The following is a 27,225-nucleotide window of genomic DNA, read 5'->3' on the forward strand; positions in this document are numbered from 1 at the left end:
TGTCTCTCCTCATAAAGCTTCAAGGTAAGTGTGTGTGAGGACAGGGCTCTGTCGGGAGGACGCTGAGGGATGTCTGGCTAACCGCGTGCATGCCACACATCCTGGCTCCCACTGCCTCTGGCAGCCCTGCCAGTGAAGCACCAACTCACTCCACGGCAATTTTAATTCGATGCTGTCGTCCTCCCATTCATTTCCTGGTTCTCAGTTAAGAATTACACTATAATTCGTTCGGTGCTAGAATTTAATCAGAAGATTTGCTCTATTTCTTATAGTTCTGACCTACTTCAAGCTTACATCTCTAAGGTAAGATCCTAGTTTTTTTTTCTCTCATTCCTCAGAGTGCAAGGAATTTTCTGCAGTGAATCAGAAAGTGGTCAGGGATGGGGGAGGTGGTAAATAAATAAAAGCTGTTCAATTTCATGATGAATCATGTTTCACTTTAAAAACTGTGGATAGGGAGGGTGATTGGTGGGATTACACCTGTGATGCATCTTACAAGGGTACATGTGAAACTTAGTAAATGTAGAATATAAATGTCTTAACACAATAACTAAGAAAATGCCAGGAAGGCTATGTTAACCAGTGTGATATAAGTGTGTCAAACGGTCTATAAAACCAGTGTATGGTGCCTTATGATCGCATTAATGTACACAGCTATGATTTAATAATAAAATAAATAAATAAAATCATCCACAGAAAGAGAAAAAGAACTGTGGATAAATTTAGAAACTAGTTCTCATTAACTCATATCCTTTGCAGTATATGAAAATGCTTTCTCAGAATTCTTAGTAGTTTCATGCATAATTTTTTCTATTTCCAGCATTATAGTTTATCTTTTAAATGATAGTACTATAACACGAAATACAACATTTTAGAATGTTCTTCCTTATAGAGAAAATGTCCATTTTCTGTACTTCAGCTTATACTAAGCACTACACAATATGAAAACCTTTAAGATAATGTCTAAATGGATAAATACAATGGTTTGAATCCTCGTCTTGGAAACGGTGCTGAAGTCTGTATGTTGTTTCACAATCTGTAACATGGAGATTTTAAAACATGTGATACAAAACATGTTTGTGAGCCTTTCCAGCAAGATAAGGAATTTTAATTGTTATCTGTGTCACAGTAGTTTGAATGGAAAAAATGTGAAAAACTTTACCCAAGTGAGTTTTTCTGGAAAAAGTATCTTTATTATTATAAAATATACTATATATGATGACTATTGACAGGATTAAAGAATGCTAGTTAAAGTGGTAAGAGATGGATCTTGAAAAGAAAATGTTTTGTGAAATTTTTATGAGAATATTAATAAAGCAAAACAACATAGGTCATAATATTTTAAAATAAATCTTTGATAAATGCTAAAGATTGGTGAAGAAGATAGTTTATCCAAATTATGATACAAGGACAAGAGAAATTGATACATAATATATATATATATATATTTTTTTTTTTTGTAGAGACAGAGTCTCACTTTATGGCCCTCCGTAGAGTGCCGTGGCCTCACACAGCTCACAGCAACCTCCAGCTCCTGGGCTTAAGCGATTCTCTTGTCTCAGCCTCCCGAGTAGCTGGGACTACAGGCACCCACCACAACGCCCGGCTATTTTTTGGTTGCAGTTTGGCCGGGGCCGGGTTTGAACCCACCACCCTCGGTATATGGGGCCAGTGCCCTACCGACTGAGCCACAGGTGCCGCCCCAACACATAATATTTTTTAACAAAGCAATGCACATTTCCACTTTTCTTTATAGTCTGGTAGTCTTTTTAATGCCCTACTTTAAATTAAAAGATTTTCACCGTGTTCAAAACAGTTCCTAAAACTGTAACAACATATTCCTATTGTTGTTTTAATTCATCAAACTTTGAGCTTTGAGCTTTGAGCTCTGTGTCCAGCATATAGTCTAAGAGGTATGAAGAATACCATCAAAACAGAAGTGCTCCCTGCCTGCTAGGTGCTTATAATCCAGTTGGAAAGACAAAAATTAGAAGTGAAAAATGAGAGAATATCCTGCCATCATCTTAGCTCTGTTTTCTGAGTAAGCCAATAACAGGCAGCTTTGCCTAAATAAGATTAACACACATAACAAATGAAGCAGAGAAAGCAGCGAAGAGATTGCAATAGGTGAGCCAGAAACAACAGTCTCTTTCCAAATGCACGATTTAAGTATCTGTCAGCACTGGCACAGAAGAAGGACACTGATACTTCACCTGCAACCAAGATAGGGAGGTAGTCACAGCCAGCACAATGCTAAGTACTCAACTGGTCGGTGATAAAAAAAATATATAAACAAAAGAATTTCATAAGAATCTAATGATCCAGTTTCTGAATTTCTATAATTTCTTTTCCCCTTCTGCCAGACAGGGTCCTTCACTGGGCTGCCATCAATAACCCGCAGCCATGAGTTCAGATGCGGAGATGGCGGTTTTTGGGGAGGCTGCTCCTTTCCTCCGAAAGTCTGAAAAGGAGCGCATTGAAGCTCAGAACAAGCCTTTTGATGCCAAGACATCAGTCTTTGTGGTGGATGCTAAGGAGTCCTTTGTGAAAGCCACAGTGCAGAGCAGGGAAGGAGGGAAAGTGACAGCCAAGACTGAGGGCGGAACTGTGAGTGTAACACTGGGAGCTCATTAGACTGGGCCTCATTTTGGGTTAGTTAGCTGGCCCTTATGTTTCAATCTTGGCTTCTCTTGTTTGACTGACAGACAGTAACTGTGAAAGATGACCAAGTCTTCCCCATGAACCCTCCCAAATATGACAAGATTGAGGACATGGCCATGATGACTCACCTGCATGAGCCTGCCGTGCTGTACAACCTCAAAGAGCGTTACGCAGCCTGGATGATCTATGTGAGTTCTTATTCAATGCCTTCTACTCATGTGAACAGTTAATATTTTTTGTAAAATAGTAGATGATTTAGGTCTCCACCAAATAATTATATTTCCTTTTTGTGTGTCTGCAGACCTACTCTGGCCTGTTCTGTGTCACTGTCAATCCCTACAAGTGGTTGCCAGTGTATAATGCAGAGGTGGTGACGGCCTACCGAGGCAAAAAGCGCCAGGAGGCCCCACCCCACATCTTCTCCATCTCTGACAACGCCTATCAGTTCATGCTGACTGGTGAGTGGTTCAACTGATATTCACATGAATATTTTACCATCCATGGTCACAAAATGTTAGAGCTAAAAAGACCATTAGAAAAAACCTAATCCAACTCCTTGGTTATTCAGAGCAGGTGACTAAAGCACAGAGAGGCTCATACTGTGAAGCTTGGACTAAAACTCAGCTCTCCTGACTCCATCTGCCTGGAACCAGACCATACTACTCTTCCATCCCATTATTTGTTCAGTCTCCTTGCTTGGAAACACATAATTTATTTTATATATTTAAGTAATAAGAGTAACATTAAGTATCAATTGAATCATATTTTATCTAAATAGAAATGAAAAACGTTCAATCCTTTCAGTGCTTCAGTTTCTTGTTGATTATAAATTTGATACTTTAGAAGTACTATTATCTCTTTAGGGTCATGAAGATGTCCTCTTCTTAATGAGGATGATACTTTGGGGTTTACATGCATATAAACAGAAGTTGTTATTTTCCTTTCTTAAAGGGTTTTCTTTTGATTGAGACACATTCTCTCTTATGTACATTATCTTTCTTGAACACATGGCACACTTTTGAGAAGATTAATCATAGTTAGAGCTGTGGTCTGTGGCCATAAGACCCAATTTTTTTTTTCTCTGTGAAGCGAATCAACTCATTTAGAAACTAAATCTTAACCTTGGCTTGATTAACAATATTTTAACCTATTAAGCCAGAGCCCAACCCCTTATCATCTTATGCAGTTTTCAGTTATAAGCATTAATCAGCAGGCAACATGCCATTGAAATCTATAGGTGAGAACTAGGGTTTGGCTTTGGAGTGTGCTGCTTTTTATATTAAATCAACAGGACGCATTACCTGTGGTGACTTAAAGAATTTAATATATGATATTGATTTGTCTCTTCCCTAATTTAAGAGGCCTAAGAATAGTAACATGTATAACTTTCCAAAAATATATAGAAAAACTCCATTGAAAATATGACACAAATACTCTAATTGTTTTCCTCTAGAAAGTTTTGTTCATGTAACTGAAATATATGGTAACCATCCACTGTTTTTCTTCTAGATCGGGAGAATCAATCTATCTTGATCACGTATGTATTCCTATTGTGAGATTCATTGGTATTTTATTCTCACTGGGAAAACAACAAACCAAAAGAAGAAATTAGTTAATGGCCTCTTACTAAAGTGATGGGATGATCCAGACTACAACTAGATATTGTTTTAGCTTTATTGCAAAGGTTAGACTGAGTCAGAATGTAAAATAACAATGCTCCAAAACACCTCCTTAGCCAGTCCAGTCTTGAACATTGCACAGAACTTTTCTGGGAGCTGGAAATGTAAAATGCCTTCTCAGAATGGCCAGAACCCCGTATGGGGCAGTAGGCAGTGCACAGTTTCTAAAGGTAGAGGAGTTTGGGACTTTCACCAGTGGTTCACTTTTGGGTCTACTTAGGGAACATGGATTCTTTCAAAGACCAATCTTGAGCCCTCTCTCTGGTCTAAGGAAGCTGAAGAACAAATGTGCATTTTGTAGAGTTTCTTACTAATATATTCCATTTGCTATATATTTGTTATGTGGCTGACTTCAGGTCCCCTCAAGCCCAAGCCTCAGTCTCCAAAAGAGAGCCTGACGCATTTTAAGCACCCAAGAAATATGTGTTGCATGAATAATAAATGAATTTCTCTAGTTCTTGTCAGTGTAAAGCAACAGAAGTAATATGAGCTATATGTAGGCTGAAGAGAAAGATCTAAAAGACTCTGACAGAGATAAAAAACAGATGCATGAGACAGGAAATGCTGGTGGCAGAAGTAGTTTTATTTGTCACAGAGCTTAATTTCTCACATGTTTGGTTTTTGTTTGGCAGTGGAGAATCTGGGGCAGGAAAGACTGTGAACACCAAGCGTGTCATCCAGTACTTCGCAACAATTGCAGTCACTGGGGAGAAGAAGAAGGAGGAAGCAACTTCTGGCAAAATGAAGGTGCGTGTGATTGCCACGGTCAGAACCCAGGCTCTGCTGGGGTTCTAGGGTAAGAAATTTCTGAGCCTCAGATGCAAGGACTGTTCTTGCCTTTGCAGGGGACTCTGGAAGATCAAATCATCAGTGCCAACCCCCTACTGGAGGCCTTTGGCAACGCCAAGACTGTGAGGAATGACAACTCCTCTCGTTTTGTAAGTCTCTTGGTCACAGAAGGGTCTGCTCTGCCTTTAGATGCCAGAGAAAGCATATCTGGAGTAATTCAATGGCATCTGTGTTGTGTTCTTCAAGTTTCATATATCACATCTCTTTTATTGCAAGGGTAAATTCATCAGGATCCACTTTGGTACCACAGGGAAACTGGCTTCTGCTGATATTGAAACATGTGAGTAACAAGACCTCCTAAATATAATCCCAGAGTGACAAATGACAGTTTGGAGGAACACTTTGCAGATCTTGCTGAGCACACAGCCTGTAAAGCACCAGCTGCTGCCAAGCAACATGGTTAATACCAGTCTTAGCCATAGCCCACTGCATGCTCTACTCACTGCAGTCATGAGCTAATAATTCTGTAGGAACTGCTGTGCCTATGCGAAGTATCCCAGTCTGAGAAGGATTTCTAATTTTTCTAAAACAAACAAAAAAACCCTAATAACCCTCAAAGTAAATGAGTTGCCCATGGATTGAGGATATGTGATTTCTTCCTCATTTGGGCCTTGATAATTGTTGCTTTAGCAGCCCCTCTGTTAGAGAGTAACAGGAGACCCTCGGGAGGAAGGAGTCGCAAGACTCAATTAAGTTCCAAATGTGAAGGATCTTCCGTATGAGAAGTGAATATGTCTTTTTCTTTCTAGAGGTGGTAAGAACTCCAATGGTGTTTGTAAAGATGTAACAGGTGGTATCTCGTGGGAACATTCTGCTAAAATCTCAAGCGGCCAATAATACCTAAATAATGATCTCAGGTTCCAAAATTGCTCCAGGTCACTCTGTAATTTTTTTCTGCCTAATTTGACGTCTGCTGTCCATTGCAGATCTTCTGGAGAAGTCTAGAGTTACTTTCCAGCTAAAGGCTGAAAGAAGTTACCATATTTTTTATCAGATCATGTCTAACAAGAAGCCAGATCTAATTGGTAAGAAAGAACTTAAATTCACAGACTAGAAGTTAATCACTGCACTAACATCTTCAAATTGTAAAATGTATAACTTGAATTCTGTGTACCCAGAAATGCTCCTGATCACCACCAACCCATATGACTATGCCTTCGTCAGTCAGGGGGAGATCACAGTTCCCAGCATTGATGACCAAGAAGAGTTGATGGCCACAGATGTGAGTTACACAAGGCATTTTTCTTAAAGTTCATTTTACATGGGAATGATAATAACATGATTGTAGATATAGTTACAGATATAGTATAAATTCTCCTAAATGAGTTAATGTCTTCTGTACTCACTTTGGTTCTCTCATGTGTCCCCATAGAGTGCCATTGAAATCCTGGGCTTCACTGCTGATGAAAGAGTGTCCATCTATAAGCTCACAGGGGCTGTGATGCATTACGGAAACATGAAATTCAAACAAAAGCAGCGTGAAGAGCAAGCTGAGCCAGATGGCACTGAAGGTACAAACCTCCATCTGGGTATGAGAGAATATAGGCAAAAATTGTCCATCCCAAACTCAAGTCTCCTTTATAGCTGAGCTTCCAAAGGACATACATACCCCCATAGGGAGGGGTATTCACTCAATACTGTGATTCACTCAGTACTGTGCCCCTATGAATTATGTGAGTAGGTCATGTTGGGTACCTGAATTATGTCTTTGCAGTTGCTGACAAGGCAGCCTATCTCCAGAGTCTGAACTCTGCCGACCTGCTCAAAGCCCTCTGCTACCCCAGGGTCAAGGTTGGCAATGAGTATGTCACCAAAGGTCAGACTGTACAGCAGGTAAGTGCATGATCTCAGTGAATCACATACAACCCAGGCTTTCATGACACCCTTTAATAATGCCAACACTTCACTCTATCTGTGAAGGTGTACAATGCCGTGGGTGCTCTGGCCAAGGCTGTCTATGAGAAGATGTTCCTGTGGATGGTCACACGCATCAACCAGCAGCTGGACACCAAGCAGCCCAGGCAATACTTCATTGGGGTCTTGGACATTGCTGGCTTTGAGATCTTTGATGTAAGTTGGCAGAAACTTTGAAGCAGGAAAGGTTACAAATCTGGTCACTAAAGTCATACAGCTTGACTGCAGCCATGTATGAAAAGAGTCTGTGAAAACCAGCTGTGCTATAAAATTAACCAGCACATGGAAAAGGATCAAAGGAAACATGAAGTGACACCCAGAAGGGCATGGACTCTGGAAGGAGGTGGACCTGGACTCAGGCTCTAGCTCTGTTCATTCCTAAGTGGTGATGTTGGGAATGGTACCTGACCCATCACTGGGCAAATTCAACTAGGAACTGTAGGTAATGCCCTTAGCACTCCAGATAACAACATCACTTCTGAGATCTTTCTGCCAGTTATCAGATTTTTGAATTTAACCCCCTAGCACAGCCTCCACACAGTCAGCACTCAATAAATGATAAAGAAGATGATGAGGGTGCCATCTGAAATAGTGGTAGGGAAGACATGACACACTTAAAGAAAGACTTCAAGATTCCTATCTGCCTAATTCAGTGTGTGCTGAAATATTAGGAAAACCTCTGCAATACCCAGGCATAGAGGACAAAAACAACATTATAAATAAACTCAAATTTGTCTGCCTGAGAAAGAACACCTGCTACATAGTTGAGCAAATAAGGCTACCAAAGACCTCTACTTAACAGCAGTATCTTGAATGTGTCTCATCTGGAGGTCACGTGTTTAAACCTTTGTCTATGTGTGGACTGATAGAAATTGAATAAAATTTTCTGAGTTTTAGGTACAAGAGCACTTTAGACATTCCCAAGCCAACATGGAAAGAGAAGAATAATCTGTCACCAAGCGGGAATAGAAAGAGCAAGCCGCACATTTTAAAATAAGGAAACTAATGACAGGGTAAACTTGTGATCTCTTTGAGATTTTTTATATAATAACTTTATTGAGATATAATTCATGTACCATATAATTCACTTCTTTAAAGTACACAATTCAATGTTTTTGGTATATTTCCAGTTATGCACTATCTCCATGATGGTCAGTTTTAGAACATTTTCTTCATCCCAACAAGAAACCTCCTATCTATTGAAGTTATCCCCCAACTTCCCTTTCTCTTCTTCCCCAGGCCATGGGAAGCACCAGTATACTTCCTATCTCTGGATTTGGCTGTTCTAGACAGTTCATATAATGGAATCATACAACATGTGGCCATTTGTGACTGGCTTCTTTCACTTAGCATAATGTTTGCCAAGTTCATCTATGTTGTAGAACTGTGACTTTGACTTCTGTGTGCAGTGATAACACTCTTTGACAGAGGCATCCTCAACTGGGTTTATATCTAGGTGTCCTGACTACAGCCCTGCAGATCTACTCAAGTTCTGGGAGTGGTTACAAATACTGGCTCTTGTCAAAATGTTGGGGTCCTCCTGTGCCCCTTACTAGCATGGCCTTGCACAGCTTATCTAGCCTCTTTAGGAAGATTTCCTCATCCATGAGATGAGCAAATCATTCCATTTTTAAAAAGTGTCTGCAAGGATTAAGTGCAATAGTTCATTTATACAAGGCACTTAAAACAGTGTCTCTCATGTAGTAAATGTTCAACAAATGTTAGCTGTTGAATTTTAATTCCTATTGTTAATAACAACATATAGACCACAATGGCTCAGATCTAACAAATGTAGCTAGTTACACAACATAATCATAAAGAGATAAATCAATAAAAAAACACTGATCAACAAAATTAGATATTGTAAAATCCAAAGAGGTTTTTTTTTTTTATTGCACAGGAAAGCATCATTCAGAGCTTACTGGTGTGTAAGAGATAATTCTAACAAGTGTAGTGACAAAAGCAAAAGTTTTGCAGCTGGAAGCAGCAAAAACTATATATATACAGGGTGTCCATAAAGTTCATATTAACTATTTTAAATTGCACATGAACATGGACATCATGTGTATGTATGTGTGTGTGTGTGTGTGTGTGTGTGTGTGGCTTGTTACAGGCAGGATAAAACCATACCATTCTAAGAGGGCAGTTAAGCTAACCAACTAAAAAGAGCCCCCTTCAAAGAGAAAGCTTTCATTATAAATTGAAAGTTAATTTGTATTTTCCACTTTTTAGTTCAACAGCCTGGAGCAGCTGTGCATCAACTTCACCAATGAGAAACTGCAACAGTTTTTCAACCACCACATGTTCGTGCTGGAGCAGGAGGAGTACAAGAAGGAAGGCATTGAGTGGGAGTTCATCGACTTCGGCATGGACCTGGCCGCCTGCATCGAGCTCATCGAGAAGGTTTGTTTGCTTTTTCCAGACTACAGATTATACCACTATACAGTATTGAAAAGCAAAATCATAAAACCTTAGTATACCAGGGGTCCTCAAATGTTTTAAACAGGGGGCCAGTTCACTGTCCCTCAGACCATTGGAGGGCCGGACTATAGTTTAAAAAAAAAACTATGAACAAATTTGTATATACCCTGCACATATCTTATTTTGAAGTTAAAAAACAAAACAGGAAATAATACAATCACACCACCACATGTGGCCTGCGGGCCGTAGTTTGAGGACCCCTGGAAAAGGATTCCTACTTATAAACCAAGTCAGGAAACTACTTCTTTTACCAGCTCTGAGGTACATATCCCGGAGAATAAATATTTTCTATAGAGTCCACTTTAAACCTCACAGGTAAAGCCATCTTTCCTTACAGAAAGAGCATTGACTAGAATATTTTTTACTTATTGTTTCTTTGCCATCCTTGGAATCATTATTACTGGTGTCTGTAGTATAAATTTCTACTACTCTACTTTAAAGCAGAGCTTTTCAAACTCCAGTCGTGCCAAAGACTCACTAACAGTACTTAACACAATTGCAGGTTTCTCTCTTTTCACCCCTAGAAATAGTTTTTGGTAATAGTGGGATAAAACCTTGGAATTGACATTTTTAATGTGAGCCTAATGTAGCTAATTTGTCAGTCACACTTGGGAAAAATATTGCTCTAAGGCCTTGTGGTTAAAGACACTGACTCCACAGAGCACAGCATTTGACTATCCTGCTCTGCCATATCCCATAGTCTGACAAAGCACTTGGCTCTTTGTTCGGCAGCCAATAAATATGTGTTAATTAATGACTTTTGACCAAAAGAATTGAATTTACATCAACTCCATGGACTTAAAAGGATACATTTACTCAAATGGGCTTATTAATGTCACTTATTATTTCTACAAGCAGTCAGAATTCAAATGCCATTTATTTTTTTTCATTCTTCTAGCCTATGGGCATCTTCTCCATCCTGGAGGAGGAGTGCATGTTCCCTAAGGCCACAGACACCTCCTTCAAGAACAAGCTTTATGAACAACATCTTGGAAAATCAAACAACTTCCAGAAGCCCAAGCCTACGAAAGGCAAGGCCGAGGCCCACTTTGCACTGGTGCACTATGCCGGCACTGTGGACTACAACATTACTGGCTGGCTTGACAAGAACAAGGACCCCCTGAATGAGACCGTGGTTGGGCTGTACCAGAAGTCTGCAATGAAGACTCTGGCTAACCTCTTTTCTGGGGCAACAGCAGCAGAAGCAGGTAATTTTCAATAGAATTAATCTTTTATTGATATATGCAACATAATCAGAGAAAGCGTGTCATACAATGGCCTGTGCTTTCTTTGTTCCCCTCAGAGGCTGGTGGTAAGAAAGGTGGCAAGAAGAAGGGTTCTTCTTTCCAGACCGTGTCTGCTCTTTTCAGGGTAAAGCCTTCATTTTCTCTCTTTAATTAGATTTAGGACATTAAATTTTACTTACATGTGTGAGCAAAGGGAAATAATCTTGCAAGGGTTCTAGAACTGAATGTGACTCTAGGAGATAGGAAAGCCGATAATGGCAGAACTGAGTTTTAGGAAGTTTGGGAACAGTTTGGAAGAGATATCTCAGTATCCAAAAGGAGAGATGAAAGTCAGGAGAGATGAACGTGAATTGCAGAAGTCAGATGGTAAAATTCAGTTCGGGGACTGGGAATAAGGTCATTTGATACTTAGAAGACTCTATTGAGACAGGATTAAATACAACATGAAATTTGTTTAAGCCTCTTGGGAGCCTCCAAACAATTTTGGTGCGTAAGAGTATATTGGTATAGAACTGAAATTTCTAGGTTTTGAAATTTAAAAATAGAAGAATAGTGGTGGGAACTGGAGTCTAAGTCAAAGAATATAAGAAACCAGATATGATAAAAAAAAATAGCTTGTTAAGAAAATTTTATTTTAGGAATTCCATTTATAATCCCATCTCTAATAACTAAAGCTTTAGTTATTCTGAAAAACCAGGATTTCTAAAGGATGGAAAACTTTACATACTTGGTAACATGGCTGTCAGTCTTCTGCCAACTCCAAGAAAAAAGAATTAAAAAATCACTTCCCGTGTATCCATAGGAGGAGATAGTTCTGTATCTACAATAAGCAATAGGAGTATGTTAGAGAGACAGCTACAACTGAAAGTTAAGTAAAGAAAGAAATGTGTGTTTTGGAGGAAGATATTGAATTAGCAGCAAAACCAGACTACGTATCTAGGCAAAAGAGTATGGGTAGAGTATTTCCATGTTTTTAGAGTTTACAGTAAGTTTACAATGTATGTTAGGAAATTCAACAGCTGTGAACAACCACTTCAACAACTAATAGAAAAAACGTGTTTATAATGCACAAAATTAGAAAATAGGAGGACATATTGGGAATGTGGAAGTTCCAGAGAAAACTCTGAAAATTCAAATATGGATATGATTCATTAGAATTGAATCAATGTCAGGACACAATAATTATGTCTGTAAATATGAATGTACAAAACAGTGCATTTTTAAAATTATAAATTCGTATGGTTCCACAGGAGAATTTGAACAAGCTAATGACCAACCTGAGGAGCACTCACCCCCACTTTGTACGGTGCATCATCCCCAATGAAACCAAAACTCCTGGTAAGATGCTTTTAGTATCCAACAAGCTCTAGTGTGTTTGCTTTAAACCATGAAATACAGTACGTGCATTCTTTCCTTCAGGGGCCATGGAGCATGAACTTGTCCTGCACCAGCTGAGGTGTAACGGCGTGCTGGAAGGCATCCGCATCTGTAGAAAAGGATTCCCAAGCAGAATCCTTTATGCAGACTTCAAACAAAGGTCAGACATTCTCACTATGCATTGTTTTAAGAGGTTCTCATTGCTTTTTTAAATTTTTAAATGAAAGAATTTTTATACCTCTATTAAAATTGAAGAGAAGAGAAACAAATTCAACAGACTCTGAAGTGACATAAGAAAAGTCTGAAGTCCTTTGAATATACAGAGAATAGATCAAGGGGTAGATATGATTTCCTATTTATGTTAGACTACTCAATGGACATGTTGTTCCTATAGTCAAGCAGGAAGACTTCTTGTTGGTGGCTAATATATGATAGTCATATAATTACCATTTTAAAATATAACTATCATTTATTTGTTTGTCTTCAACAGATACAAGGTATTAAATGCAAGTGCTATACCCGAGGGACAATTCATCGATAGCAAGAAGGCTTCTGAGAAGCTCCTTGGGTCCATCGATATCGACCACACCCAGTATAAATTTGGTCACACCAAGGTAATAGTCTCAAAATCTGACCTGATGCTATTCCTGTTTCTTTGAACTTTATGTGAAGTTTCTGATCTACAACTCTGCCCATGTACAGGTGTTTTTCAAAGCTGGTCTTCTGGGGCTCCTAGAGGAGATGAGAGATGACAAGCTGGCCCAGCTGATCACCCGGACCCAGGCCAGATGCAGAGGGTTCTTGGCAAGAGTGGAGTACCAGAGGATGGTAGAGAGAAGGTATGAATCAGGATACTTCACTCAACCCCATCAGCTCATGCCTTTTAATTCTGTTTCCTGTTTAATCTGACTTTGGACATTCTGCTCCTATCACAGAGAATCCATCTTCTGTATCCAGTACAACATCCGTGCCTTCATGAATGTGAAGCACTGGCCCTGGATGAAGCTGTATTTCAAGATCAAGCCCCTCCTGAAGAGTGCAGAGACAGAGAAGGAGATGGCCACCATGAAGGAAGATTTTGAGAAGGCCAAAGAAGAGCTGGCTAAGTCAGAGGCAAAAAGGAAAGAATTGGAAGAAAAGATGGTAGCTCTGATGCAAGAGAAAAATGACCTGCAGCTCCAGGTTCAAGCTGTGAGTATTAGACCCCATTTCTTGTAGCCTGATGCTAAAACTTTAGCTTAAGGAAAGGTCTAGATTCTTCCTAACTAAGGACTAGGTTACTAATCTTTCCGAACCCCCACCTCCTTTATAATGTTATATGAAATTTTATATACAACATCATTAAAAATCACTATGGCAGGATTCCTTGCTGTCAAGAAGAGAAAAAAACATTTTCACTTTCCCTCATTGTTTCTCCTCTAACAGAATGTGACTAGGAGATAAGGTGAGCTTTGCTTCCTAAGATTCTCCCTACTGAACAAAATAAGAAGAGTGAAAAAAGAACAATATTGTCAGTGAAAAGAGGAGACTTTGTGATGAAAATGCATCAAGTTGAAACCAATATTACCAATTTTTATATCTATAGTCCCCTAGCAACTTTCTGCTCAATTTTATTTTTAGAAAATTTCCTGTACCTGCAAGAACAGAATCATGGCAAGAATAATGGCAATGCTTTCTATAGATATATCAATTTTTATGCAAAACATGAGAGACAGGGTTGATATTTTCATTCTGATGTCCCAATAAATAATATTCAGAGGCTTATGGAGAAAAATTTGATCAAGGGCCACCGTCTAACCATTTTTGTGACCCAAATGATGAGCGTTCAGTTGCTGCCACCAGTATCAACAATAGAAACATTATGGGTTACTGTCTAGTTCTTGGACTTTAGAAAGGGAATAAATTAGCCCCATGGGGCCTAGAAGATTTAGATATATAATAAGGAAGGTGCCCAGGTTGGCACTGTGACTTCCCTGTTCTTTATGTACATCAGGATTTTCCCCAGTTAAACGGTGGTTCATCACACCCACAAGAATCGAGAGATAATCGAAGAGAGCGTCTAAACGTAATCCAAGCGTCCTCCTCTCCCTTGAATATAGTATGACCTCATTTCAACAGCATCCATCAACTAGTTATATAACACATATCTGAGGAAGTTCCAGATACTTGTGATACAGCTTTGAGCCAGAGAGACTGTCCAGGTCCTCACAGAGTTCATCTCAATTCCTATTTCTCTCAAGAGAAACATGCTTGCTATTTCTCTAAGCATCATCTTTAACATGTTTCATTCCTCCTCAGTTCTTCCAGATCCTCCCTTTAGTTCTACTCTGTCGCTGGAGGACATGTCTTCCCATTAAGGGACTTTTCTGGTAGCACCCCTCCCTCCTAGCAACCTACTGAATATCTAGTCCTTTTATTTGTTGATTTTTCATGTACTAAAATTTCCTGAAAGTACTTATTAAACAAAGAAAACTGATCTGAAATTGTATACCAACAAATTATAGGTAGTTTATAGCAAATATAATCATATAATAATTTCACCCAGGAACCATAATGTAAATTCCAGAGTCATAAGTGCTAAATAAATGTTTGCTACATAGTAGAAAGCTAATAAAAATTAACCTAATTAGCCTTAAAAAAGTAATTTTCTTGTTTGTTTCAAAGTTTTAATGAAATATGAAAATATTCAGGGGACTAAAATCTAAAAGTATCTATTGTCTCTTCTCAGGAAGCAGATAGCTTGGCTGATGCAGAGGAAAGGTGTGACCAGCTGATCAAAACCAAAATACAACTTGAGGCCAAAATCAAAGAGGTGACTGAGAGAGCCGAGGATGAGGAAGAGATCAATGCTGAGCTGACGGCCAAGAAGAGAAAACTGGAGGATGAATGTTCAGAACTCAAGAAAGACATTGATGACCTTGAGCTGACACTGGCCAAGGTTGAGAAGGAGAAGCATGCCACCGAGAACAAGGTATGAATCATACATATTCTGCACTATTAGACAGAGGTCTGCCATGCAACTAAACTGCCGGATAGCAACTAAGCTCCTTCCTTACCCTCTATAGGTGAAAAACCTCACAGAGGAGATGGCAGGCCTGGATGAAACCATTGCAAAGCTGACCAAGGAGAAGAAGGCCCTCCAAGAGGCCCACCAGCAGACCCTGGATGATCTGCAGGCAGAAGAGGACAAAGTCAACACCCTGACCAAGGCTAAAATCAAGCTAGAGCAGCAAGTGGATGATGTAAGCCTAACATCATGTAAAAACATTTTTTTTCTATTTGGTAATAAACTCAGTATGCATAGGTTTGTATTCTTAGGATATGATGAATACTTTCTGAGTACCTCCTATGAATAAGGAATATGGACTATCATCCCTGATATAAGGGCATAGAGATGAGTAACAGATAATATGGGTAAAAAGAAGTGAGGGAAAAGAAGCTTAGCATGTTCACAGAGAAAAGCTGTACAAACAAAATAGGACTTTTGCTGGGCTTGAAATGTGAGGTTCTCTGGGAAGATTAAAAAAGAGGCAGGATGTTCTAAGCGAGGAGTCCAGCAACAGCAAGAAGAGCAATAATCAGTGATGTTTTCTCTCAGCAAAGCAAAGAGGACTCTGAATTAGGAATGTGGGAGGTAAATTGAACTTTAAACTTGATCTGATATCTAACCGACAACCCACTGAAATATCTACGTTAAGCAGTCATTAACAAAGGCCATGGTTTGTAAATGTTTTGTGGTGTCTAGCCTACGTGGAGAAGTACTGATCACTATTATTCCAGTAGGGAGATGTAGAAGGCATAATGTCTCACTTGTACTTTATTGTAATAATTGGATAAGGAAGCACATTTCACCATTTAAATAATGAATCCTTGGACTAGGTAAATATTACCAGTAAGAATGGAAACAATGAAGCAAATACGCCTAATTTATAGAAAAATAAAATAATTTGAGATTAGATATGAATTAATGTTTAAAAGTTCAGCCTGGCTCGGAAAGTGGTGTCATTCCAGGAACTATATTCATGGATTATTAACTTATAGCTTGAAGGGTCTTTGGAACAAGAAAAGAAAATCCGGATGGATCTAGAAAGAGCAAAGAGGAAACTGGAGGGAGACCTAAAATTGGCTCAAGAATCCACAATGGATATAGAAAATGACAAATTACAACTTGATGAAAAGCTTAAAAAGTAAGTAGGAAGGGCAGAAGTTTCATGGTCAAATTATTATTAATATTTCTGTGACTGACATGAGATGACTTTGTAATAGGAAGGAGTTTGAAATGAGCAATCTGCAAAGCAAGATTGAGGATGAACAGGCCCTTGGGATGCAGCTGCAGAAGAAGATCAAGGAGCTACAGGTAAGCACATGATTTTCATCAGTCTGGCTCAAAAGGGGACAGACACCAAGGAGCTGAGTTTATATTTTTCATCATTTCCAGGCCCGCATTGAGGAGCTGGAGGAGGAAATCGAGGCAGAGCGGGCCTCGCGGGCCAAGGCAGAGAAGCAGCGCTCTGACCTCTCCCGGGAGCTGGAGGAGATCAGCGAGCGGCTGGAAGAAGCTGGCGGGGCCACTTCAGCCCAGATTGAGATGAACAAGAAGCGAGAGGCTGAGTTCCAGAAAATGCGCAGGGACCTGGAGGAGGCCACCCTGCAGCATGAAGCCACGGCAGCCACACTGAGGAAGAAACACGCAGACAGTGTGGCTGAGCTCGGGGAGCAGATCGACAACCTGCAGCGGGTCAAACAGAAGCTGGAGAAGGAGAAGAGCGAGATGAAGATGGAGATTGATGACCTTGCTAGTAATGTAGAGATGGTCTCCAAAGCCAAGGTATGCACATAACTTAAGTCCTAGAGAAACCTCTGTAGCAGTCATTAGTAACTGGCAGGAGGAAACTCAGGTAATAAAAAGCAGGAGGAGGAGGGAGCAAGCTTGGCATTGTGCTCACTCTTCATCTGAGAATAGCCACACCCAAATAATATGCAGAGTGGAAAGTGAAGCTCTTTCAAATGGAAAAATACAATTCAACTATACTTTGGGAGACTTTTCAAATGTTTCTTATTGATTATTGGGCTTCTGGTTTTTCTCTTAAGCATAAACATAAACTGCTTTTCAAAAATATGTCATGAACTAAATCAAGTATTATTCTCATATCACATACAAGACAATTTTGTAATGTAGTTAAATTAACAAAGCAGTATGTTTAGCCTATCTTATTACTCTTTCTGTCACAATCTAAGATCTCCATTGTTTTTGTTTGTAAAGATTGTTTATACTCAAAGCTAATAACTACTGCATCTTCTCTGGAATGTTTGAGTTACTGAAACTCTCCTTGGTGCAAAAGCTTGCTTGAGATGTCTTCTATCACTGCTTGAACACAGGGAAACCTTGAAAAGATGTGCCGTACTCTAGAAGACCAACTGAGTGAACTTAAGACCAAGGAAGAAGAGCAGCAGCGGCTCATCAATGACCTCACGGCTCAGAGAGCACGCCTGCAGACTGAATCAGGTGGGCCATTACCAGTGTTCACCTTGAACAACAAATTTACCCTGGGTGTTCTATTTGCTGAAAAACAGGATTGAGTTACTTGAGTTCATATATTACTTCCCTGGGAGGCACCCACTAATACTAATATGACTGCATTACTAATCACTGGCATGGGGTCGCTTTCTTTCATAGATATGGAGGATATAGATATAGATATAGGAATATTGAGACAGATAAATAAATCCAGGTCCTTTTATTTTAAAGCACATCGGCTTTAATCAAAAAGTTATCAAATATAAAAAACACCCTCACACTATGTCTTTTTACTTTTCAACATGTTTTCACAAGCTATTTGTTACTTTACTTTCCTCATTAGACTGTGTAACATTATTCCCATTTTAAAGATGACAGATTACAGCGGTGATGAAGTCAATTGTCAAGGAATGCTTACTCCAGTATTTTCCTGAAGTCTTGACAATTGCTGGTAACTAGCACAGTTAAGGAGGAAAGTATTCAGGACCACAAGCCAGATGATGTGTAATCAAGTAGGTTTGTAGATTCTTGATTAGTGAAATTGGGAAATGTCTGCATTTACTCCACCTCCTGCTGACTCGTCCAACTTTTTATCAAAGTTCTATCTCCTCAAGTAAGAGGTAACCACAAGGAAATTGTTTCATGGATCTTCGGACTATTAAAGTAATAGGTAGGCAAAAGTGTTGGAGAATCCCTCTCTCACATACATTCAAATACTGTTCTTCCTATCATAAGGCTCACAATGAGAATTTTACTTCTGTTACAAAGGTGGTCAGTATATTTCATGAAAATGAAAAAGTATGTTTTCAAAGAGTCAGATGCTCCTTGTAGTTTCTTTTCCTAGGTGCTTGTTTATTCCTAGTAACTTGGTGGTATAAAAAATTCTATTTTTATGATTCTTATTAAATGTCAAAGAGATAAACCTTCTAGGTAACTAGCTTAAAATGATGCTCAAAGGTTTTCCTTCCTTTCTAACATAATAGATTATGTATATCACATTATGTACATTTTCTGAATTATAGTGTGATTTAAAAGATAAATTTCAATAAATAAAGAATTAAAGATAAATTTAATGCCATTTACTCATATTTTGCCATTTATGATATGTCCCCCTGTATATCATATGAACCTATATTTTTGGCCCAAACTTTCAGGAAAGACAAATTTTGTTTATTTCAGCCTTGAAAATGAACATGTTCCTTTTTCCCACAGAATTCATCCTTTGTTTTCAATGAAAGGTAAACTAGTACAACACTCCTGCCTGAGATAAGCAGCACTGGAATATTTTGTTCTTTTCACATGTTTCTTCATTAATTTCTATTGTGATCAAATAACCTTAAATATATTCCAAAATCTCTTATGTTGTTCACAGCATGTAATGTGCCTCAAAGATCTCCATATTTCTTATTTTTACATAGACTTGTTTATCAGGGTTGAAGTGGATGCTGGTGGTTTATTGTAATCCACACTGTCCATCATGATTCAGACCCGGCTTCCTTTCCCTGCTCCAGTTTTTATTTTAGAGATTTAATATCCAAAGTAAGTTTGAGTTTTCTGGATCTTGGTCTTTCATAGGTGAATATTCACGCCAACTAGATGAAAAGGACTCATTGGTTTCTCAGCTCTCAAGGGGTAAACAAGCTTTCACACAACAGATTGAGGAACTGAAAAGGCAGCTTGAAGAGGAGATAAAAGTAAGCCCTACTTCTTGCCATTGTTGCCATATCATCTGGTGGCGTACAGGAGCTTAGAAAATAAAAATCACTTTAAATACATAAAATTAAGTCAACAATCTCTATGTTCCCAGGCCAAGAGTGCTCTGGCACATGCCCTGCAGTCCTCCCGCCACGACTGTGACCTGCTGCGGGAACAGTATGAGGAGGAGCAGGAAGCCAAGGCTGAGCTACAGAGGGCAATGTCCAAGGCCAACAGTGAGGTTGCCCAGTGGAGGACCAAATACGAGACGGATGCCATCCAGCGCACAGAGGAGCTGGAGGAGGCCAAGTAAGTCCTAGACTTAGTTAAGTGGAAATAACTCTGTTAACAATCAAAGTGCATCTGCTATAAGTACTACATGGGCAAACAGCATCCTTGCTCCCAAAACACATTAAAAAAAAATCTAAGCAGAAAATACACATGAATATAAACCTAAGCAACAACAACAAAAAACACTCTAGGTTGTCTAGTGAAATGAATTATGTTAGAAGGTACAAAGAGAAAAGATGGAAGGTAAGAGGAAGCCAAATGATTTTTTTAAAGGGAAAAAGGAGAACTTTTGACTTCATCTTGTTATATCTACATAGGTGCAAACAGAATAAGAGTTCAATGTACTCTCCTGGGCCTATCCTTCCTCTTAGCCACTATAATGGTATAATTGGTCCAGGCGATAGGTATGTAAAAGAAAAATAATCAGGCTTTAAAGCACAACTGTTCCTTTTGAGGTGTGAAAATCTGACTATTTGGGGGGGGGGCAAACTTAAATATACTGTTAAAGACCAAAAAGTACAGAGTTGTTTCTGTAATAAGAAAGAAAATATATTATTTTAGAAAGGACTAAATATTTGATTCAATTCAAAGGTTTAAGACTAAATTGTAGAAGAGGAGAATTTTGGCAGAATGTACCTACTCAACAGAAAGTTTAAGACAAGGTCTAGTAATTTAACCTGGGAATAATGTATAGCCATGTTGCTGGAATTAATGTTTTGGTAGATACCTTAAAAGAGATTCTGAGAGGAGCTCTCAAAGCAAAATCTACATTGATTTGGGAAATCTTTTGTATTAATGTATTAACGAAAAACTAACAAAAAATAAGGGACACAATTAGATAAACAAAATCAAGTATATTTCATTTGAATTCAATTTATCCAATATTTGAGCCCTTAGTATGTGTGTCTGCCTACAAGATCAGCAAGGTAAAGACTCTACCCTTTCAGGATTAAAATTAAATGGAGGTGCAGACATAAATAGCAGTAATTCAAGGTAGATATTAATATTCTATCAATGACAAATTAATTAGCTCAGGATTATCATGGGTGGCCTTAAAACTGGACTATGAAGTATGTCAATATCAAAATTCAGTATTTGGTGGTAGGAGCACGGAAATGGTTAACATAGAAATCTGACTATGAATTCACTCATATGCCCCCACTTTGAAACACCAACTTCAGCCGATAACTGTTTACTTCTATTATCCATATTTCACATTTTAGGAAGAAGCTGGCCCAGCGTCTGCAGGATGCTGAGGAACATGTAGAGGCTGTGAATGCCAAATGTGCTTCCCTTGAGAAAACGAAGCAGAGGCTCCAGAACGAAGTGGAGGACCTCATGATCGATGTAGAGAGAACAAATGCTGCCTGTGCAGCCCTGGACAAAAAGCAAAGGAACTTTGATAAGGTATCCTGTCTAGTTTCTGCTTGAATTATATGTTCAACATATGATTATGGATAGTTTCCTACGTCAGTGCACATATTCAAACTATCTGAGCTAGGCAGGGTGGCTCACACCTGCTGATGGGAGTATGGCTTGAATGCAGGAATTTGAGGCTATAGTGACCGATGATAGCACCAGTACACTCCAGTTTGGGTGACAGAGTGAAAACCCACCTCTGAAAAAAAAAAAAGAAACAAAACAAAACCATCTGAGGGCTGTTCTCAGTAGCTCTTGATCTACTGACAGGTGTGTTTGTGTGTGTGTGTCAGTGTTCCTGTGGTTTCTGTTCTTTTCACTCATAAACATTTTTCTGCCCTAGACCACCTCAATTCTGAGAGTTGCCAGAATAGTTGGCTTTTATCTCATCAAACTTTCTCCACTAAATTTATTGACCATTCCTTGATCTTCAGATCTTGGCAGAATGGAAACAGAAGTATGAAGAAACTCATGCTGAACTTGAAGCTTCTCAAAAGGAGTCCCGCTCCCTCAGCACAGAACTGTTCAAGGTTAAGAATGCTTATGAGGAATCGTTAGACCATCTTGAAACCCTGAAGCGGGAAAATAAGAATTTGCAACGTGAGTACATTTTACCATAACAGTAAAAGATCTGAAGGAATGTTTTCTCTCTCTAAACCAGGTGTCCTCAAACTTTTTAAACAGGGGGCCAGTTCACTGTCCCTCAGACCATTAGAGGGCCAGACTATAGTTTAAAAAAAAAAAACAAACTATGAACAAATTCCTATGCACACTGCACATATCTTATTTTGAAGTAAAAAACCAAAATGGGAACAAATACAATCACACCGCCTCATGTGGCCCGCGGGCTGTAGTTTGAGGATCACTGATCTAAACAAATCTACATTTTTGTTCTCCAACAGAGGAGATTTCTGATCTCACTGAACAGATTGCAGAAGGAGGAAAACGTATCCATGAACTAGAAAAAATAAAGAAGCAAATTGAGCAAGAAAAGTCTGAACTTCAGGCTGCTTTAGAGGAGGCAGAGGTAAACATTTCATTATATGCTCTAAAATGATTACAAGAGGAATTAATCTCTATTGAATGTAAGAATTGATGAATGAAGAGAACTTAAAAGTAATTTTTACTCTGTGTACAAGAATGAGGATAGAGAGTTGACCATGCATATAGTTAACATAACTAAAAGTCAGGAACTATGCTAGACACTGAGAAAACAAGGGCCAGTAAGTTAATTTAACACAGCCTTCAAGGGCATCATCTACCCAAGAAGCATATAAAACTTCCAATAAAACATTCTAGAAATTTCTATAACACTGGAATAAAGATGCATGATGACAGCACAAAGGTAGAAACTAATTCTTATTCCTAGAATACTACACACTTTCATTCTCCTGCTAATGTCACCTCCTGCTATCATTAAGGCATCTCTTGAACATGAGGAGGGAAAGATCCTGCGAATCCAGCTTGAGCTGAACCAAGTCAAGTCAGAAATCGATAGGAAAATTGCTGAAAAGGATGAAGAGATTGATCAGCTGAAGAGAAACCACGTCAGAGTGGTGGAGTCGATGCAGAGCACCCTGGATGCTGAGATCAGGAGCAGGAACGATGCCATCAGGCTCAAGAAGAAGATGGAGGGAGACCTCAACGAAATGGAAATCCAGCTGAACCACGCCAACCGCATGGCTGCCGAGGCCCTGAGGAACTACAGGAACACCCAAAGCATCCTCAAGGTAAAGGGGTCCTACAGATGGTCCCAGGATGACTGGGGTGACTTCAGCCCTGGGAACATGGTGTCTCAATGATTGTTTGTTCCACAGGACACCCAGCTCCACCTGGATGACGCTCTCCGGGGCCAGGAGGACCTGAAGGAGCAGCTGGCCATGGTAGAGCGCAGAGCCAACCTGCTGCAGGCCGAGATTGAGGAGCTGCGGGCCACTCTGGAGCAGACGGAGAGGAGCAGGAAGATGGCGGAACAGGAGCTCCTGGATGCCAGTGAACGCGTCCAGCTCCTGCACACCCAGGTGAGTATAAAAATAAGCTAGTAAGAAATACAAAGGCATAAAACGACATTCTTGCTCAAATCTTACTACTATTTTTAGAAATCTATTCATAAAGTCTCATGGAGGATAGTTTTAAAAATTTAATTTTTTGTATTAATATTTTTGTTTATCTGAACTCATTCAGAGTTGGTCATCTTTTAAAAACATATTATCAGCTCAGATTATCTACAAAACAAGAAGGGATACAAATTAGTTCATTTAATTAATTAGTTTATGAATTCTTTAGAACAACAGGCCCCTAGTCTGGCCCTCATATACTTAATATTTCTAAATTTTATATTTTAACAAGAACACCAGCCTGATCAACACCAAGAAGAAGCTGGAGACTGACATTTCCCAAATCCAGGGAGAGATGGAGGACATTGTCCAGGAAGCCCGTAATGCAGAAGAGAAGGCCAAGAAGGCCATCACTGATGTGAGTGGAAGGCAATACAGTGGTAGTCAGACTTAAGTCTTGGTAAGCTCTCTCAGCTCTCTTAATTGATTCTGTTTTACTATTAATTAGGCTGCCATGATGGCCGAGGAGCTGAAGAAGGAGCAGGACACAAGCGCCCACCTGGAGCGGATGAAGAAGAACCTGGAGCAGACGGTGAAGGACCTGCAGCACCGTCTGGACGAGGCCGAGCAGCTGGCGCTGAAGGGCGGGAAGAAGCAGATCCAGAAACTGGAGGCCAGGGTGGGCCTCCTAATCCGCATGTATTCCTGCCTCATTCCAATCCAACACACAATTTTGAATACCTAGTAGAGCTAGATGATATAGTGCATACTGAGATGAAGAGAGGTTCCCTGATGCCTGATAGTGTGTGATGGGGGCAATTAGACTAAGGCATCAAAAACAATATATAAAGCAGAGTTCTTCTTGTGAAGTATGTGGCTCATCTGAAGAAGGAGACCCTCATGGAGTGAATGCATTACAGAAAATGCCCTTAAACTGTCCATCTTCTGGCAGGTTCGTGAACTTGAAGCAGAAGTTGAAAGTGAACAGAAGCGCAATGTTGAAGCTGTCAAAGGTCTGCGCAAACATGAGAGAAGAGTGAAGGAACTCTCTTACCAAGTAAGGAAAATGTCCTCTCTAGGTTTTCACTCCAGTGTGCATAGGATTAAAAACCGCATGTATGACAAAGTCTGATGATATTTGTACTTTCAAGCAATTCACTCTTCACAATATTATTTTAGACTGAGGAAGACCGCAAGAATATTCTCAGGCTCCAGGACTTGGTGGACAAACTACAAGCAAAGGTGAAATCCTACAAGAGACAAGCTGAGGAAGCGGTGAGTTCAGAATTCCCTGAGGTGACTGGGCAGCTTCCAGTTCTTAGGCATGACCAGGCCAATTACTAATAGTTAAAGGAATGAAAGAAAAGATGAGTAAAATGAGGAGGTAGCAAAGGAAGATAACTGACTGAATGAAGGTTGAAGAATGAAATGAAAACAACCAATGGACAAGCCAGGAGAAAATGTTCTAGGGAGGGGGAAGGGCAGATGCAAAGCTCTTGAGTGGAAAAACATCTGATTCAAGAAGAAAAGAAAAAAGAAAGGAAGGAAATACAGACAAGGTAGAGAGCCAGTCAGGAGGCAGAGCACAGGGTCTTCTAGACAATGGTAAGAAGTCTTGGTTTTATTCTAAGCACATGGGGTACTAGGAAGCCATGGGATGGTTTTAATCTGGGTCAGATGCGATAAATCTGATTTATAGATTTATTTTTAAAGATTATTCTGCCTACTACATGGAAAACAGATTATTTGCAACACAAGTGGGTGCAGGGAGACTTGTTAGGAAGCGTTTGGGTGGATTCTGTGGCTTGGATTAGGGCAGTAGGGGAGCAGAGGGAAAGAAGTGGAGGTATATTTAAGATTTTTTCTGGAGAAAGAAAACTACAAGACAGGCTAATAGGTTACCCTTGGGAGGTGAAAGAAAGAAAATCAAGGGTAATTTATCAAGCATCCAGTGGATGGTGTAATACTGAAATGGGAAACTAAGGGAAGAATGTATTTGCAGGGCAAGAAGGAAGCAGGAATTCTGTTTTGGAATCACCGAGTGTTAAATACTAGTGAAGTGTTAAATACAAGTTAAATACAATATAAGAGTCTGGAGCTCAAAAGTTATGTTCAAACCAGTAGGCACCTCACCTTCACTCATTTCCCTACTCAGTGATACATACATTTGGAATAAAAGCCATTAGTATCAATTTACTAAGTGTAGATATACAAATAATATATCACAAATTAGCTTTTCCGTTCATTGATGATTTTTATTTTCTCTCTGACCCCTAGGGTCTGAGAGAGAGAGAGAGAGAGAGAGAGAGAGAGAGAATGAAGGCCAGTGGGGTAAGGGGAGGCAAGGGAGAGAGAACAAACACATACCTACGCACACACATACACATACACGCACACCCCACACCTTGGACAAACTGATTAATCTTTCTCTAGCTCCTACCTTGAAGGTTTTTTTCAAGCTATATTATTTAGTGATTCTAAGCTTTATGAACATTTTAAATTTCAGTGCCACATTTTGGAGGGTTCTTAATGAGACTTTTAAGAAAGAGTAAATTTCTTGTGTAATTTCTAAACCTCATCAAGTGGCAATAATTTATATTTAAGCCTAATAGTTTGGTATAATATAGGTTGCATACTTGCATTTTTTAAAGGTCTGGTTCCATTCTCAGGATTCTGAAAAAAAAAAAAAAAAACAAGGCTGGACACCTGGCATATTTAGTAGTAGCACTAAGGTGTTCACTGTTCTAAATGTTCAGAGACTAATGTCACTTGTACTTTCTTCCTTGTTACCTGTGAGTTCAAAAGGCATTAAGATGAGCTAATGCCAAAATAAAATTCAAAAGCATTTCTCTAGATTTCTTAAAAGGTCTACTAGAGTGAATCCTTTTTAAGTGAAATGAAATTCAGAACCCAATGACCTAAGGATCTAGAAATTACTTTCCTCATAAATGCATTTTCATTCACAGGAGGAACAATCCAATGTCAACCTTGCCAAGTTCCGCAAGATCCAGCACGAGCTGGAGGAGGCCGAGGAACGGGCTGACATTGCTGAGTCCCAGGTTAACAAACTGCGGGTGAAGAGCCGGGAGGTTCACACAAAAATCATAAGTGAAGAGTAATTTATCTAAATGCTGAAAAGTGACCAAAGAAATGCACAAAATGTGAAATTCTTTGTCACTATGTTTTGTACTTATGACTTTTGGAGATAAAAAATTTATCTACCAAGAACTTTTGAGTGTCTTTTTTCCTCCATGTCAATTTATCTTTGCAAGCACCAAGAAAAGGAAAACACTCAACAGTTTGCTTATATTTTATGGAAAAGTGCTAAATTGCTAAGATTAAAACATGACGGAGAGCAGCTAGGCTGACTCCAATAACTGCTACCATACCTCTCCCTGAGAGAAGTAGGTGAAGCTGAGAAGTATACATAGGCACACAGAACATAGAATATTTCGTAAACATTTGGCAAAACATCAGCTACTTTCTGCTAAAGATGTTATGATTTTCTTCATAAAGTGATAGGAAATCATTCATCCTAAGAATAAGCAAAAATAAATTAAAACACTAATAATTGACATAAAGTATGAAAAAAGGTTTTTTAAAAGGATTATACAGTCAGAAATATTTAAAATGGAAACTCCTCACTATAACTACATGAACTAAGCTGAGATTATGATCGCTTGAGAGAGAAAAATGCTTTCAAGTTTTATGGTCCTTTTAAAGAGATTTTTAGCTTTTTGTTACCTACAGATGTTCAGTTGTTTGTTTAATTGTGCCTCCCTGGTTATCACATTAGAATGGCAAAGAAGAGTTAAGAATGAATATGTTTCTATTATCTGTTATATCTTTTTGGAATCTTCTGTGTCTTACAAGGCTTTCTCCCAGTATTTTCAATGGCAATCTATTTTTAAAGTTCCCTCCTGGCATTATTTTATATTTGGACTTCCACATTGTGACTTTCCATAGTGCTATGGCAATTATTACCATCATTATTATAGCTGGTACTACTACCAGTTTTACATGATGGTAGCAGGTGC

General features: G+C 39.2%; 1 protein-coding gene across 1 annotated transcript; it reads left to right on the forward strand.

The window, feature by feature from the left end:
• Positions 1–26,416, forward strand: LOC128570447 (myosin-1). The gene is made up of 40 exons (XM_053569601.1): positions 1–24; positions 273–303; positions 2,364–2,607; positions 2,706–2,849; positions 2,963–3,119; positions 4,171–4,198; positions 4,973–5,087; positions 5,186–5,278; positions 5,406–5,469; positions 6,116–6,214; positions 6,308–6,411; positions 6,562–6,700; positions 6,904–7,022; positions 7,110–7,259; positions 9,336–9,506; positions 10,483–10,792; positions 10,888–10,955; positions 12,082–12,169; positions 12,251–12,368; positions 12,699–12,822; positions 12,911–13,047; positions 13,144–13,399; positions 14,937–15,179; positions 15,274–15,450; positions 16,250–16,395; positions 16,475–16,565; positions 16,647–17,036; positions 17,588–17,714; positions 19,302–19,420; positions 19,534–19,730; positions 20,936–21,119; positions 21,566–21,731; positions 22,034–22,158; positions 22,553–22,861; positions 22,949–23,152; positions 23,481–23,606; positions 23,697–23,867; positions 24,141–24,245; positions 24,368–24,463; positions 26,155–26,416. Exons 3-40 carry the CDS (start codon positions 2,404–2,406, stop codon positions 26,305–26,307), a joined length of 5,817 nt encoding a protein of 1,938 aa, XP_053425576.1. The 5' UTR covers positions 1–24; positions 273–303; positions 2,364–2,403; the 3' UTR covers positions 26,308–26,416.
• Positions 26,417–27,225: the final 809 nt, after the last annotated feature.

Source organism: Nycticebus coucang, chromosome 18 (genome assembly GCF_027406575.1).
Source record: "Nycticebus coucang isolate mNycCou1 chromosome 18, mNycCou1.pri, whole genome shotgun sequence".
Classification (NCBI taxonomy): Eukaryota; Metazoa; Chordata; class Mammalia; order Primates; family Lorisidae; genus Nycticebus; species Nycticebus coucang.

Bases quoted from the DNA above. Each gene is read 5' to 3' on its own strand.
- LOC128570447 (XM_053569601.1), top strand. From the start codon at position 2,404: ATGAGTTCAGATGCGGAGATGGCGGTTTTTGGGGAGGCTGCTCCTTTC. The intron at 5,470-6,115 runs GTGAGTAACAAG...TGTCCATTGCAG, and splicing joins TTCTGCTGATATTGAAACAT to ATCTTCTGGAGAAGTCTAGA. The intron at 24,246-24,367 runs GTAAGGAAAATG...ATATTATTTTAG, and splicing joins TGAAGGAACTCTCTTACCAA to ACTGAGGAAGACCGCAAGAA.